The following is a 17407-nucleotide window of genomic DNA, read 5'->3' as shown; positions in this document are numbered from 1 at the left end:
GAAAGTGGAGGGGAAAGGGATGTACCGTATTTTATCTGGAATAAAAGTGGGAGGGAGGGTGACTTGCCAAGGAGCAAGGAATTGTTTTGGGATCAGATAGGCAATAAAGGATATACCAAGTGTGTACTTCAACATGTTTTATTGGTAGATGAGAATATGAAGCAGAAAGCACAGAAAAGCAGATATAACATATCATCCTTTCAGTTGCTGGGAGATCATCTCCTGTGCAATGGTACAAAACTCCTGAGAGTGAAGTTACATCCTCTCAAGTCCTTCCTATTCACAAGGTCTGTCTGACAACTTCACTCAGCTTTATATACAGTTTTCATGTCTTAAGATGAAGCTACCTAATCTTCTACCTTAATGGCTGCTAAGTGCAGAGCCAATGTGTTACTTTAAAGGACTGGCTGATAGCCAAGGAGAAAGCTCAATTTCCTGTGCACTTAAGGTAACTGGCAGCTGTTCAGTGCTATAATTCAGTAACCAGGAAGGAAAACTCACAACTGCTCTTCCTGGTCTTAACCAGAAACCCAGTAGCCCTTAATCATGAGCTAATACATATCTATGCCCTATTAACTCCTTAAAGGATACAGCCTAGAAGGATTTTTATATTAGTAACTAAGCAGTTTCATGCCCCTATATTGGTCCTACATAAGGCACAAAGAAATTACTTGTTGGATGCAATCGAACTCCTCATGATCTCACTATCCCTTGTGTTTCCAGTACGGTGGGGCCAGCTCTGTTTTCTTTAGCTTTGATTATTCATTTAGCTTCCATCACTGTTGAATACATTTTTGTTCCGGCAGACTTTCTAGATGAATAAATGAGTCTTTACCATTAGTTAGGCTCCTAATCCTGTTTTAAATGTATTTGTTGTACTTCTGTTTTTAATGTCTTTTAACTCTCTTTAAATCACATTGAGATGGTGGTTTGAAAGACAAGTAACATATTAATCGTATTTATACGAATAGCAACAACAATTTTATGGTCTTGCCTATAGGAAATCCACATTATGGATTTGATGAAGTGTTGTAGCTCAGTGGAAGAGTATTGACTGCATACAGAAGGTTCCGGGTCCAATAAAAGGCATCTCCAGGCAATTGAGACAGACACTTGCCTGTTAATCCAGGAGTGCTACTGCCAAACAATGTAAACAGTACTTTGTTAGGTGGAAGAATGACCTGACTCAGTATAAGGCAGCTGCCTATGTTTCTATTGCTGCTGTTGTGTAATTGAGGTGGGAGTTGGATAATTTGACTGTTGATTTATGCTGCATTTTACTTCATTCATTGTATCCTGTCCTGAGAACTTTGGCTGAAGGGCCATCTAAATAAAACAATGAAATTAAGACAAAACAAATTCCTTCCAGTAGCACCTTAAAGACCAACTAAGTCAGTTCTTGGTATGAGCTTTCGTGTGCATGCACACTTCTTCAGATACTTCTTCAGATACACTTCTTCAGATACTTCTTCAGATATCTTGAACTGACTTAGTTGGTCTTTAAGGTGCTACTGGAAGGAATTTGTTTTGTTTTGACTATGGCAGACCAACACGGCTACCTATCTGTAAATGAAATTAAGAGTAATTCCCAGGGTTTGTTTATCCCACTTTTCTTTTTTCTAGTTGTTAATTTCCCAAGCCCCTCACTATTGAGTCCCTGGGCAGCTCTCTGGGTGGGGTAGTTTCCTCCTGGGATTTTTGGATCTGTCTATTTAGTCTGCATTCTATCACTATGCTTAGAGGTGGGTTAAGGGAATCATGTACCTGGGTCAAGGATAGGGGGAAGAGGGGAGAAGGGTTGCCACCCTTGTGATGGTACCGGTGATTGAAGGTATATGGGGGATGGGGCAAGAGGGGACTAATTATATCAAAAACCTAGTCCCTTCTTCTTTACCCACTATCTCAGAATTGGGGATGCTGGTCAGCTGACCCCCTAGTCAAGTATTGTTGCTTAATACTAAGTCTGCCCAGAAGGAAATATCTATCCAAAATTTGATAATGGATGAGGAAGGTAACTTGGCCTCTACAACTGAGACCTGGTGGCCCTCTGCTACTCCAGCAGTGTCCACTCTTGTACTCAATGCAGCACCAACCACCTGATATCATACATAGCAATTCCATCTCCCTCACCATGAGAGTAATTTACACAGCGTCTGGGTTTGAGGGATTGTTTGGGATTGTGTTGGGCCAGAGAGACAGAATGAGGGTGCTGTTTGTCTTCCATTCACTCCACAGTACTATAACCTCCTTAACTGTGCTGGCAGAGGTGGTCTTAGATGCCGTGTTGGATAACCCAATCACAGTAGTGTTGAGGGACTTCAATAGCCTTGCTGAGGCTGCCTCAGATGTGCAGTCTCATGACTTCATGGCCTCTATGACAAATATGGGGCTGTTTCAGAACTTCTCTGGTCCAACACATGCTGCTGCACAAATCCTTGATGTTGTATTTGCCACAAAGTGGGGTTGGGGAACATATTCCCAACTGAGCTTTGGGCTGAAAATGTCTACTTTGTGCTGTAGGAGTGGATCGATTCCTGAATTCTTTGAAGGTCTTTTCATATGACATGGCTGGTGCTCCTATTGGGGCTCATTTCACACTGTAGCTTGGTGAGATGGATCAAACCATGGACCCTATAGCTCCTGAGTGCCCTCATCATTGCTGTGGAGTGGAGCAAGTTGATCTCTTTGGTAGTCTTGTGACCTGATTACACATGAGATGAAACAGAAGGGTTGACAGGCAGAGTGCAGGTAGCATACATCTCAGCCTATATCTGACTGAACAGATATGAAGTCACATTATTGTGCCTTTCACATGGATGGGACATCAGTAAAGAAAGTATCTTGTAGTTTGTTAAGGGTTCTAGGAATTATAGCTCTGGGAAGTGTTAATTATGGTTCCCAGATTCTGTGGGGGAAGCCATGATTATTAAATTTCCATAGAATTTCTGTAAAATGTATGGTAGGGTGGAACTCAGAGTTCCCAGGGAGAGATCACTCAGAGTTCCCAGAGAGAGCAGCTCCTGTCTTCTGGAATTCTCTCCCCACAGAGCTGCATCACTATACAGCATTTGGTGAATGCTGAAGAGACACCTACTTACCCTGGTTTCACTAGACTCACCCTTTTGCTTTGATTCCAATTTGGTTTAACCGTGTATACAATGTTAAATGGTTGTAAGCCACCCTGGGATTGGCTGGTGAATGCAGGATAATAAATTTGATGATGATGATGATATACTGAATCAGACCTTTGGTTCATCTAGGCTGGTATTCTCTATACATACTTGACAGGGGCTCTTCAGAGCTTCTGCCAAGGGTCTTCAGCCCTGTCTGAAGATGCCAGGGACCGAACGTGGGACCCTTTGCATTCAAGCATGTACTCTGCCTTTGAGCCTTGCCCCTTCACCTAAAAAAAACCCCAAAACATTTGTTTTCAGACAATGATCTGGCTATATAACTTACACAACCAAACATCCTCAATAGTTTGCAAATTCCTCCTTAGACTGTTTTACTCTAATTGTCCCCCAGGTTTCCACACAATTCTCTAAGGAGTCTAATCAGTGACTTTCTTATTTCCCTTAACCAGTGGTCTTGTTTTATTTGTTGTTTGTGTTCTACCTTTTTTGCTGTCTGTATTTTAAGCTTTATTTAAACAGAAATCAATTTTACTTAAGAAAAAAAGAAAAAGAAAAAGAGAGCAAATACCAGTAGTTCCCAATTCATCCAATGTGGAGGATTCAGCACGTAAGTAAACAAAGCTACTATACATTACAAATTCTTCAGAAATCCCCAAGGAGACCTTGTTTTGAAGGGAAACAATTAGCCTTGATAGGCAAGTTCCCAAGAGTCCTTCCTATCTTGAATGAAAATTTCAGCAAACCTTTAAAATAAATGCAGTCTTTTCTTTCTCAACTACCAAAGTCAGCCCTGAGCTAAAGAATGAAGTATCTGAGCACCATGAATACTGGGACTTTATTTGCACCAGGTCTTTGGTTTGTTGGAGGAGGTTTCTGTGTGCTATTAAGGTACAGAAACATTGGGTTATTCCCAAACCAAGAAAGGGTGTGGTGAGAATTTTAGAAGGCTAGGTTTTTTAAGATGCATCCTGTGACAATTCCAGTACTTTTGATGCTTCAGAGGACAAAGACAGCTGAAACAAATTCATATTGTTATATTCTACTTGCTTAACATAAACAATGTTTGGGTAGAAAGAAGGCTGAGAGATTTTTGGTCAGTTTCGCGTTGACCATCAGTGAGTGTTGATTACTAGGAGGTTTGTAAAGAATACTGGACCTGACTACTGATTCAGAAAGTTATTTATATTCTCAAGCAAAACTGCATTCTCAGGAGTGCCTGAAAGCCATTGTATAATTGTCCAGAGATCCTCAATGTGAACTTTGCCTGCTATATTTAAAGCATATTAGTAGATTAAAAAGGAATCTAAAGGAAAAAATGATTCTGAAGTCAGCCCACCCCTGCCACCTCAATGTTTAAAGCATATTAGTAGATTAAAAAAGGATTCGAAAGGAATACATCACTCAGAAGTGAAGTCAGCCCTCCCCTGCCACTTCAATGATAGGTAAACGAAATTGTTAACTTTCCCTTCGTCCACCCAGCACAAAGGCTTTCTCCATTCCAAACATTAGATAGCCTTAGTTTACCACTGAAAATGCAAGACTAGCGTCCAGGCGTTTTTGTGTGTGATCCAGATGGAGCTGGCCAATGGGACCATGGTGCAGGAATTCATTCTGGTGGGCTTCCAAGTTGGACCACAAGGACGCCTACTCCTTCTCATCTTCTTCACAGCAGTCTACACCCTCACGTTGGCTGAGAACTTCATCATCATCATGATAGTGGTTCATGATGCTCGCCTGGCTCGCCTGCCCATGTACATCTTGCTGAGCAACTTCTCCTGGCTGGAGATGTTTTATGTGACGTCCACTGCACCACGGATGCTCTTTGACTTGTCCTTCCCAGGTGGGGTCATCTCCTTCCATGCTTGCTTCCTCCAGTTTTACATCTATTTCTCCCTTGGTACTTCTGAATGCCTGTTCCTCTCAGCCATGGCTTTGGACCGGTTTTTGGCCATCTGCCACCCACTGCGCTACCCACAAATTATGACCCCAGATTTCTGCTATGTCCTGGTGGCTGCATGTTGGATTTTCGGTTTCCTATGCTACATTGTACCAGTGTTTTTGATCTCCAGGTTGTCCTTCTGTGGCTCCAATATACTTGATCACTTTGTGTGTGACTCTGGTCAACTCCTTGCTGTGGCCTGTCCTCCCCTGGGACACCTCCCCCTCTTCTGCTTCCTTGTCAGCTCTTCTGTGATTCTGGTTACTTTCCTGTTCATTGTGGTCTCCTATGCATGTGTAGTATTCACCCTGGCAAAAAGATCCAAGGAGAGCACTGGTATCAAGGGTTTTTCTACAGTGTCTTCCCACCTAGCAGTGGTGACACTCTTTTATGGATCGGTCGCAGCTATGTATATAGGGCACAGTGGAGAGAGTCATAGCAACAATGCTAAAGTGATGGCCCTCTTCTATACTGCCTTTGCTCCTATGCTCAACCCCCTCATCTATTGTCTCAGGAATGATCAGGTGAAGGAAGCATTGTTCCGGTTCTTGAGAACAAAGAGGGTGATGTAGGAAAGTGGAGGAGAAATGGAGGTATTTTATCTGGAATAAAAGCCAAAGGTAGGAGTGTTTATTTGTTGTTTTGTGTTTTTAACTTCTTTTAATTATCTCATGTGTAGAATGTTTCGAGACTGCGGTATAGAATTCAATATATAAATTAACTGTAACAAGACGAAGAGCAATCATTTTGTGATCCATGTTATTTTATTACTGCCACTTTGTTTGGGGGAAGGGTTCTAGCTTTTGCATGCAAAGGGATTCTGCCTTATTCCTGGCATCTCCATGTAGCTGGGAGAGACTCTTGCCTGAAATCCTGGAGAGCTGCTGCCAGTCAATGTATTACATGGACCAGTTATCTGACTTAGTCTAAGGTAGCTTTAAATGTTCCTATTGCTGCTACTGTGTAATTGAGGTGGGAGTTGGGTAAATTTATTATTGATTTATACTGGGGTGGGTAGAAGGACTAATCACTGCTATGCTGGTGGAGGGCAGAGTGCCATCTCCCTTGAAGGAAATGGCAATGCATCTCTTTCTTAAGCAAATCCTGGATCCACCATTGTCACTTGAGTCCCAGGTACCACCAGCAGCTAGAAGTGCCTATCTACTGCTCCATCTAGTTCATCAGGTATGGGCCCTTTGGGACAGAAATGACTTGGTCATGATACTCCGTGCTCTGGTAATTTCTAAACTGGATTACAGCAACAAAGCACTAAAGTAGGGCTGCCTTTGAAGACTTTGCAACTTCAGCTGGTTCAAAATCCAGTTGCCTTTAGAACTCATATGACTCTAAAACATTCTTGGATGTTAATATCAGTAGATGGGGCCCTCATTTGGGGAAAAAAATCCCATGAGTCCTCCTTTTTTGAATTAAAACTTGAGCAAACCTTTAAAATATAATGAAACCTCCTTGCACCAATGACTCTGCATCAGGTCATTGGTTGGCTGGAACAGCTTTCTGTGAGCCCTTGAGATACAGAAATATTGGATCATTCCCAAACCAAGAAAGGATGAGGTAGAAGTTTTAGAGGGCTAGGTGATGGACCACACCTTACATATCAATAGCAGCATTTGCAAGGCTGTTAAATTAACACATTTTTGGTATTTGACATGTAGGCAATTGGCTTTCGTCAACCCAGGCTCCTCTCCAATATGCTGGAGAGTGACAAATGATAGGCAACTACCTAAACATGTGGTGGCAGTGCCCAGAAGTTGAAAAAATTGAAGAAAGTTTTTGCAGAAATCTCAGAAACAGTAAAACAAGAAATAAAATTGCGCCTATCTTGGTCTTGCTCAACTTATTTGAATATAGTAATAAAGAACTGAAGGGGAAGGAAAAGCTCAACAAAATTAAGTACATAAGTCTTCAACATTGCTAATGTAAAGTTTGGCTAATGCCTGTATTGGAAAGACTGCCACAGACTTCAAGTAATAAAAGGTCAAAGAAAACTGGACAAGTTTTGGGTAGGCCAACATTCAGTTATTGGTCTTTTTAAAGGGCAAACAGAATTGATTGAAAAAGGGATGCATGAAATGAGAAAAAATGAAATGTGGATCAAATGGATGGGGTTGTTTGTTTTGATTATAGGTTATAGAAAGTAATGAATGTTGTAAATGAAAGACTAATTTTATATATTATAGTAGATTGAATATTATGTTAAATAAGATACTCTTAATTCTATGTATATGTTACATTGTATTTTAAATAAATGTAATCTGAATCCTGGAATATTATTCATGGGAGTAATATATATTTACTTTTGTAATAAAGTTTGATATTTAATATCAAAGTGGGGCAGAAAAAAAATAAAACAATGAAACAATAAATAGAATGCTTTTCAGTGATGTTTATGCCACTTTTTATTTTGTTGACTGCTTTTCCCCCAAGTCCTTCATTAGCAATTCTCTGGGAATCAGTGTGAATCTCACTGGGTGAAGGAGTGAGGGAAGTGTTTGCAACAGTCTGCAGACCACAGTTTGGAAACACTTGCTATATGGTCCCTGGTACTCTCTGTAGGCCACAGTCATCTTTAGCCACAACCCTTACCCTATGCGCTTACCCTACATCACCCCTGCTCAACAACAACCACAACAAGGCGGCTTCCAAAAGAATATTAAAAACACAATAAAATATCAAACATTAAAAACTTCCCTAAACAGGGCTGCCTTCAGATGTCTTCTGAAAGTCAGATAGTTGTTTATTTCCTTGACATCTGATGGAAGGGAGTTCCACAGGGTAGACGCCATTACTAAGAAGGCCCTCTGCCTGGTTCCCTGTAACCTCACTTCTAACTGGAAGGGAACTGCCAGAAGGCCCTTGGAGATGGACTTCAGTGTCCAAGCTGAATGATGGGGGTGAAGACGCTCCTTCAGGTATACTGGGCTGAGGCCATTTAGCACCAGCACTTTGAATTGTGCCCGGAAACAAACTGGGAGCCAATGTAGGTCTTTCAGCACCTGTGTTATATGGTCTCATACCCTTCTTGAATATTTTTGTCTGGCTAGAATGTATCCTTGGATTGCCAGCACAAGGGTATAACAGCCGTAATAGGGGAAGGGAGGGCCAAAAGAATGAACACAGGAGACTGCTATTTGGTTGAACTGGGTCAGAACTTTATTGGTTACGGGAAAGAATAGGTTTGGAAAAGGCATTGGACATGTATCCAGCATCAAGCAGCCCACCTGATAGGAACCTGGTGGAGTCAACCTTGCAGTGGGATGTCACCCCCAATATAGACTAGATGTCACAACCCTGCACAGGCTGCCAGTGGGAAAGTTGTACTGGCCCATCGGTCCCCCAGTGGACCCCCAGATAGAAACAACCCTCCTGGATAAAAAGGTAAAAGCAAAGGACCCCTAGACAGTTAAGTGCAGTCAAAGGCGACTATGGGGTTGCGGTGTTCATCTCGCTTTCAGACTAAGGGAGCTGGTGTTTGTCCATGGACAGTTTTCTGGGTCATGTGGCCAGCATGACTAAACCACTTCTGGCACAACAGAATACCGTGATGGAAACCAGAGCGCATGGAAACGCCATTAACTTTCCCACCACAGTGATACCTATTTGTCCACTTGCACTGGTGTGCTTTTGAACTGCTAGGTTGGCAGGAGCTGGGACAGAGCAACGGGAGCTTACCCCTTCACAAGGATTCGAACTGCAAGCCCAAGAGGATCAGTGGTTTAGACTACGGTGCTACCTGCATCCCTTTCTAATGGGATACCCATGTGACTAAGGATCCAGCCCAATGCCTTATCCAACTAAGTTGTGGAGCTTGCTGAGATATGCAAAAGTGTACAAGCCAGCCAATTTACTTGCTGGAGAAAATTCCTCCCTGGCCCTGAATATGGCAACCAAGTAAACCATTGCAAGGGCTGTAGGCAACATGCCTGCTTGCCTTCATTTGTAAAGTAGACCTTGCCAAAACATCATAATTGGTAGGGTTCTCTCCCCCAAAGGAAATGAGTCCCAGTCAAGATGCCTCTTTGCTTGGGTAAAGAGGAAGCAAACAACAACTTGAATTAACACAACTTAATATAGAACAAAGAAGAAACAGAGAGAAGAATCCATGCAACATAGTTAGGAGAGGGGGGAATAAGGTGGAATTGCATCTCCCAGAGATGCTTTATTGAGAAATAGCTTAGTTCCTTAGAGAGATCTTCCCAAGGGTTGTGTCAGTCAGTGATTAAAAATAGAGCCAGAACTATTCAGTGGGATTGAAGCTTTGGTCTGCCTGCATGCCCAAGGACATGTATCTTGAAGCTTTCTTTCACCAAACCATTATGTCTTTACATCTTTTGCTCCATCAATGCTGTAGATGAGTGTCAATAGTGTTCAGAGAGCAGCATTCCTCTCACAAGATTCTGACACAAGACTTAGGGTAAGCCTTTTGCTGGACGGAGGAAACATACTGCGACCTACGGAAGTTCAGATATGGGGCCTATTACCAAGATAATGGAAAGCTGGGTGGGAAGAAAGCTGATCCCTTTGTTTCCTTCAAAGGCACCAGGATTACCCCTTTCTTAGTTGGCAGGGAAAGCTCTGCCTTATGCCCCCTTTTAGATATCCCTAAGGATTTAAGGGCAGCAGTTAGGAATGGGTGAAAAATTCAATTCAATGTACATTAAAAGGAGAACTTTTAATGAACCAAATTTTGCAGTTCAATCTGGACAAGTAATGTGTAGAAAAATACATATACCAGGGTAAAGTGCATATAAAATGCATATATTAGTGGAAATAAGATGCAAACATGTATTATATTGGGTGAAATTGCTTTGCAAAAATGTGCATGCTAAGAAACAATTGATAGAAAGTATATATTAGGAAATATTAGCACTAAAATGCTGGTGATTTTTCACGAGGACTTAGAAATAATAATCACAAACTGGTGTGAAAATGTGGAAAACTGAATGTAAGTTTGAAAAAAAGAAATGGAGAAACCAAAATTGACAGTTTATCCCATCTATATTTTAAGGAATACAGTTAATATCTAGTTCCCATGGAAACACATCCCAGGTTCAAGGAGAATCTCTCTCAGAAATCTGATAGGAAATAGCTGAGTATTTTGTAAATTCATTCTTGGGAGTTAGACTTTTGATATAATTTAGAGTCAATCTGAAAAATAGTTGCTCTTGAGGAGTAATCACAAAAGATCTGTACCACAAGTAGGTGGAGAAGGAACACCACACTGTGCTACCTGGTGACATGCCTGCTTAAGCCTTTGTCTTTCAGGAGAAACCAAAAGGGTACACATACTTTTAACACCTCCATACAGTATGTGACAATTCTTCTGTTGTGTGTTTCCAGATGGAGATAGCCAATGGAACCACAGTCCAAGAATTCATTTTGCTGGGATTTAGAGTTGAGTCACAGAAACAATTTTTGCTCTTTGTGTTTTTCACCGTTCTTTACATGCTCACTTTGGCTGAGAATATCACCATTATCACAGTGGTGTTCCTCGATAACCACTTGGCCCAGCTTCCCATGTACATCCTGCTCAGCAACTTTTCCTGGATGGAGATGTGCTATGTATCTACCACTGTGCCCCGTATGCTCTTTGACCTGGCATCCCATCATGGGGCAATTTCTTTCCATGAGTGCTTCCTTCAGTTCTACTTCTTCTTCTCATTTGGCTGCACAGAAACCTTCTTCCTCTCAGCCATGGCTTTGGATCGGTATTTGGCCATCTGCCATCCTCTGCGCTACCCACAACTTATGTCCCGGCATTCCTGTTATGCCCTGGTGGGTTCATGTTGGACTGGAGGCTTCCTGGGCTACATCATTCCAGTTATTTTAATCTCAAAGTTGTCCTTCTGTGGTCCTAATGTTATTGACCATTTTATGTGTGATCTTGGTCCAATTCTATCCTTGGCCTGCCCTCCTCTTGGGAACATTTCTGTTGTCTGCAAAATTTTCATTAATACTCTGTTTTTAAGCAACATCTTCTTTGTTGTGCTATCCTACGCCTTAGTGATTCTTAATCTTATAAACACATCTAGCCAAGGCAGTCGAAGGAAGGCCTTCTCCACCATATCTTTTCATATAATGGTGGCAACACTTTTCTATGGCACAGTAGGAGCGATGTATTGTATTCCAGGTGGAGAAAGTCAGTCAGAGGTTGTGAAGGCAGTGACTGTCTTCTACACAGCTATTACACCCTTCCTTAACCCTCTAATCTACTGTCTGAGGAACAATCAGGTGTTCCGGAATGAAGCATTGCTTATGGAAAGAGAGACCACAGCACGACTTGAATTAGCAGCACAGCATAATATAGAACAAAGAAAGAACACAGAGTAGAATTATGCAACCTAGTAAGGAGAGGAGAAATGGGGTGGCATTGTGTCTCCCCAGAGATGCTACTGTGTGTTGGCAGATAGCTTAGTTCCTGAGAGAGGTGTTCCCAAGAGTTGAGCCAGTCAGTGATTAAAACTGCAGCCAGAAATAATGAGTGGCATTGAAGCATTGGTGTGCCTGAATTCACACAGAGATATTTGGACTCTTTCTGATTCCACACCCACGTTATGGTCATTTATTTCATTCACTCCTGCAATTCCGAATGTGTGTGACAATATAAAACAAGGAGAGGAGTATTCTTCCTTGCCAAATTCTGAGAGAAGACTTGGGGTAAGCATTTCTAACAAATGGTGAAAACAAACTGCTAGCTATTAAGGGAGATAAACTGGATTTCTGATGGAAGCACAAGATACCTGGGTGGGAACTTGCATCAGAGGTAGAATGCCAACCCAAGAAGGAGATAGTTCCTAATCCTGTAGATTACATGGGCCAACCAACACACTATGCCAAATTGCAGCTCCACAAGGACCATCATTCAACATTAAGTGCCCAGGACAACAGCAGCGTCAAACAAATATACAACAAATATCTGAGATGTTCTGAAGCCTGTTGTAGTTTAATTAATTGTGTGTGTGTGTGTGTGTGTGTAATATTTTGACACACATTATTTTTATGAAAATTAATTTAAAAACATAATCTGAAATTTAATTTTCTAAATATTCCTGTTGTTTTCAGTTAACACAGCACATGTAAAAAGTTAGATGCTGAAACCCTCAGATAATTATAAGGGAAAGGAATTTGAGATTAAATGCATTTACATCTAATTAAATTTGATGAAATCAAATTAATGTATATTTTAGGAGCTATTTTGTTATCATAGGGCTGGCCCTACAATTGAGCAAAGCGACAAAGGCTATTTCAGGTGCCAGATTTTTTTTTTTGTTAGCCCCAAAATGGAAAACTAGCAAGGTCCCGACCAAAGAAGAGTGGCAACTTAAGTTGACAGAATATGAGCAGCTTGCAGATACAGAATAAGAGAACAAGAAGAACATATGTTTAGAGAAGACTGGAAAACGTTTATTGAAGATATGGGAAATAACTGTGTACAGCTGAAAACACTGGCAGCATTAAGATAAATTCAACAGTGTAAATAAGTTATGATGGAAGTAATAATGGAATACTGAATGGTATAGTTTCTGTAGAATATGCAGGGATTTATGATATGTAAAATGAGCCATGGAAAGAGAAGAAGGGAAGTCATTGATATCTTAAGGATGTAAAAATGAGTACTTTAAATTGTAAAGCAAAAATTTATTAAGAATTATATGCAAAATCAAAGTGTTGACCCTAGCATAGTGGGTGAGGTAATTTGATGTTCTTCAAACAGTAAAATGTCCCAGAGAATCAATGCACCATCCCTTAACATACTTCACTCATAACCAGATTTAGATAAAGTATTTATCAGTCTCGTTCCTCTCACACCCACCCACACAACCCCCCCCACACCCACATTTAAAAAATACTATATACGTGGTACCTCGGGTTACAGATGCTGCAGGTTACAGACTCCATTAACCCAGAAATAGTACCTTGGCTTAAGAACTTTACTTCAGGATGAGAACAGAAATCACACGGCAGCGGCAGTGGCAACAGGAGGCCCCATTAGCTAAAGTGGTACCTCAGGTTAAGGACAGTTTCAGGTTAAGAACGGACCTCTAGAACGAATTAAGTTCCTAACCCGAGGTACCACTGTATTGAATTTTGTGATTTGGCTCAATGCCATTCCTGGGTTTAGTAGCCTGCCTCTCTCTTTCTCTGTGTGTCTCTCAGTGTGTGTTTGTGGCAGGGCAGTTGAAAGAATTCAGTGCATTTGGGGACAAGCTGTTCATGGCAAAGTTGCTAGAACTATTCTGAAATATATTTCCCTATACCATTCTGCTTTTAAGTCCATTTGCTCTTATTCCATTTTAAAATTATAGCTAATCAGAAAAAAATATTGCTTCTGAACACTGTTCACTTGTGATCTGCTACACACAGTGCAAGGAAGGAAGGCCCTACTGCACTCCCTAAATTTCATAGCTGTTTGGAAGTGTTCCCTTTATCTGTTGGTGGAAACAGGTGGAAACAGGCAGACAGGCTGATGGTAGGTGAAGAAAACCGATACTTCTCTGAAGGTGTATGATACTGCTTCTGTTTTTTGATTCCAGATGGAGATAGTCAATGGTACCACAGTGCAGGAATTCATCTTGTTGGGATTTGGAGTTGAGAAGGAGAAGCAATTAGTGCTCCTCATTGTTTTTACCATCCTCTATATCGTCACTTTAGTTGAGAACATCACCATTATCACAGTGGTTTTCTTTGATGCTCACTTAGCCCAGCTCCCCATGTACATCTTGCTGAGCAACTTCTCCTGGCTGGAGATATGCTACGTGACCACAACTGTGCCCCATATGCTCTTTGACCTGGTGTCTCCTCCTGGGCTCATCTCCTTCCATGCCTGCATCCTCCAGTTCTACTTCTTATTCTCACTTGGCAGCACTGAATTCTTCTTCCTGTCAGCCATGGCTTTGGACCGATACTTGGCCATCTGCCACCCACTACGCTACCCACAAATTATGTCCCCAAATTCCTGCTATTCCCTGGTGGCTGCCTGTTGGGTCCTTGGCTTTCTGGCTTATATAGTCCCAGCTACTTTGATCTCCAAGCTAACCTTCTGCGGACCTAACATCATTGACCATTTTGTGTGTGACCCTGTGCCAATTCTGTCCTTGGCCTGTCCTCCTCTTGGAAGTGTTCCCTTTATATGCCAGGTCATCATACATGTTTTGTTTTCAGTCAATGTATTATTTGTTGTGTTATCATATGGCATAGTCATTTTTACCCTGATAAAGTCCTCTGACAAAGGTAGTCGTCAGAAGTCCTTCTCCACCGTATCTATGCACCTCTTAGTGGTGACCCTCTTTTATGGCACAGTGGGAGCTATGTATTTAATTCCACATGGAGAAAGCCAAGCAGGGGCCACAAAGGCAGCCACACTCTTCTACACTGCTATTTCGCCTTTTCTGAACCCGCTGATTTACTGTCTGAGGAATGATCAGGTGAGGGAGGCTCTGGGCAAGTTGCTAAGGAGAATGTCAAGACTGCTGATGACAAAGGGCATGGTATAAAAATTGCTGGTAGGAGGGGGAAATAAAGTTAAAACAAAGCAACATGTCCATTTGAAGAGATCATAGAATCATGGAGTTGGAAGGCACCCTGAGAGTCATTTTGACCAACCTCAGATCAAGTTAATTTATCCCAAGATATACAAGCGGGGTACACATCCCTCTTTTAAGTTAAATCAATCAACATTGTGGTGTATGCAGAACATATCCTCTCAAATCGCTTAAGTCCTTTAAGGGTTTTGATGATGTTACAGGAAGTCCCTCTGTTAATGTTCCCACTCTGAAAGGATGAAGTGTAGGAGTGTGTGAAGAAATAGCAGCGGCAGAGAGAGATGCAGAAAGGTCCATCATGGAGGGAAGTGTAGGCTGAATGGGCCTTGTGGTGCAGGGTGTCTCTCTTAGGGTTTCTGCTGCTCGGGAGGAACATGTGTCCTGCTTGCCTCAACTTATTGTTCACCTGCATATATGGAAGTAAAACAAATATTGCTAAAATAGCACAAATGTCTGATTTTTTCTCCTCCAAACAAAACTGATTCTGGTTAAGGTGTTTCTGGAATGAACAATTTCTTATGGAAAGGAGGACCACACCACGATTGTAGATGTATTGTATACCAGGTACAGGAAGTCAGTCAGAGGTTGTGAAGCCAGTGACTGACTTCTACACAGCTATTACGCCCTTCTTTAACTCTCTAATCTACTATCTGAGGAACAATCAGGTGAAAGAGGCTATGGGCAGGTTTCAGGAAAGAAAGGTAATAAGATGAGGTGTTGAGACAAAATAGGACAAAACGAGTCTTTCAGAACTCTCTCCAAACTTTAATATTTCAAGTTAAGTAAGACAGACCATCTCCTCTCCTATATTTTATATTGTCCAGTCAAGATTCAAGCCAGGAAACACCTCAGGGTTGCCTACAATCAATCTATCTGAGACTAGAAATCAAAATTAATTTTTAATTTATATAGTCTTGTCAACACACCACAAGAAACTCCATTTCCCATTTAGGAACTGGAATGTTAGGCCTAAAACACTTGAGGTAACCATCAGAGTTAAAATTATTTCCTAAAGGTTTTTGTGTGCTCCATCAAATGAAATATATACACACTAAAACTAATTAGATTTGAACCTTAAATACCATTTGTTTTTACATTTCCAGTGATATTCAACTTATGTGTGTACATGTTGAATGTGTTTATATGTTTATGTGTCTGTGTATTTGATGATGAATTAGAATTCTTAATTGCTTAGTGCAAACTTTCACCTTCCTTTGTTGCAATATTCTACTATTCTGCAATATCAAGAACATTATCTTAATTATCTTTTAACTTTTTTGTAAGGTTTGGGCCTCTTGTCTGTTGATTTTTGTTTGTTCCTTGCTTGTTTCTAAAGATGTAAACTTTCCTTTCACTGCATGGCTATGGAGACTGGCTGTAACATTGTGTTTGTCATCACACACATTTTTCAAGGTAGCAGCAAAGTAGCAAAAAGGGGCAAGTTCGGTCCACTGAAAGGAGAAGGATTTTCCAACAGCTAGCCATTATTCAGTATCATCACTGCAGTAAGAGAGGAAAACAAAGCCCAAGGTCTATGAGTGCATTCATTACCACATTATAGTTCAGCACCGAGTTTCTTGGACTGTTTGTGCACAATGTTTCTCCCTTAACTATTCACATCAGCATGGCTTCATTAGTGTCAGATTTGTTTCTGTTTGTGTATGCACTAGGGGGCATTGATAGGGTGGGGATGTCTTTAACCTACGCAAAGGAGTTCAAATCTTGGTTCAGATGAATTGGGAACAGCTTAAGGGTTTGAAGCTGGTTTGAGAAACAATGCATCCATCTGCAGTATTTTATAACTAAGTACAGAAGTCATGCTGGCCACATGACCCAGAAGCTGTACTCTGGCTCCCTTGGCCAATAAAGAGAGATTAGCGCCACAACCCCAGAGTTGGCCACGACTGGACCTAATGGTCAGGGGTCCCTTTACCTTTTTTCCAGAATACTATTTTGTATAATGTGTGAACATGTAAAAAAAACCAAGCGGTGGAAAGGTGGTGAGTGCACAGTAAATGGGAGTGTGAACAAAGCCTCGATTTGCTTCAAATTCAATTCCCAGGGGTAGGATAATTCCTAATGTCAATCTTTTAGACAGCAGCACATCAGGGAAAAGGGAAGAAGAAGAAGAAGAAGAAGAAGAAGAAGAAGAAGAAGAAGAAGAAGAAGAAGAGTAGTAGTTTGGATTTGATATCCGGCTTTATCACTACCCGAAGGAGTCTCAAAGCGGCTAACATTCTCCTTTCCCTTCCTCCCCCAAACAAACACTCTGTGAGGTGAGTGGGGCTGAGAGACTTCAGAGAAGTGTGACTAGCCCAAGGTCACCCAGCAGCTGCACGTGGAGGAGCAGAGAATCAAACCCAGTTTCCCAGATTATGAGTCCACCGCTCTTAACCACTACACCACACTGGCTCTCTGAAGCAAAGACTGTTCCCTAATTTCTCTTGGTGTAGGGATGTTTATACAATAGTAACCCTGTGGTTGTGTGTAAACTGTCAGCTACACTTACAGGGGTAGATAGATCAAGAATCTCTGGACTGGTGGAAAAACTAAACACATCATGCAGTATTGCTATAGAATCTGTCTAGCCAGTCTTTTGTCAGGCAGATTGCTTGGTAACTGATAGAGGAGGGCCAAGTTGATGCATACTCAGTAGGTCTCAGATCTTGCAAAAAGACTGTTTATCCCACTGGGAGGGAGGGTGAGAGGTAGGGGTGCTGAATTTTGGGGTTGCACAGGGCACTACTGAAATTTGAGAACCCAAGGTGAGGTAG

General features: G+C 41.5%; 3 protein-coding genes across 3 annotated transcripts; all 3 read left to right on the top strand.

Moving 5' to 3' along the window:
• Positions 1–4706: 4706 nt before the first annotated feature.
• On the top strand, positions 4707–5645 carry LOC309326624 (olfactory receptor 11H6-like; the record flags this gene model as incomplete). The annotated part of the gene is made up of 1 exon (XM_081835494.1): positions 4707–5645. One exon carries the CDS (start codon positions 4707–4709, stop codon positions 5643–5645), a length of 939 nt encoding a protein of 312 aa, XP_081691620.1.
• Positions 5646–10431: 4786 nt separating this feature from the next.
• LOC309326883 (olfactory receptor 11H6-like) lies at positions 10432–15975 on the top strand (the record flags this gene model as incomplete). The annotated part of the gene is made up of 3 exons (XM_081835915.1): positions 10432–11322; positions 15299–15334; positions 15970–15975. The coding sequence occupies 3 exons, from the start codon at positions 10432–10434 to the stop codon at positions 15973–15975; spliced, it is 933 nt and encodes a 310-aa protein (XP_081692041.1).
• On the top strand, positions 13626–14585 carry LOC309326611 (olfactory receptor 11G2-like; the record flags this gene model as incomplete). Its single annotated transcript, XM_081835479.1, has 1 exon — positions 13626–14585. The coding sequence occupies one exon, from the start codon at positions 13626–13628 to the stop codon at positions 14583–14585; it is 960 nt and encodes a 319-aa protein (XP_081691605.1).
• Positions 15976–17407: the final 1432 nt, after the last annotated feature.

This window comes from Podarcis erhardii (assembly GCF_964252035.2).
Source record: "Podarcis erhardii genome assembly, chromosome: 13".
NCBI lineage: Eukaryota > Metazoa > Chordata > Lepidosauria > Squamata > Lacertidae > Podarcis > Podarcis erhardii.
Note: the sequence above shows the minus strand (reverse complement) of the source record. Positions and strands in the feature narration are given on the sequence as shown.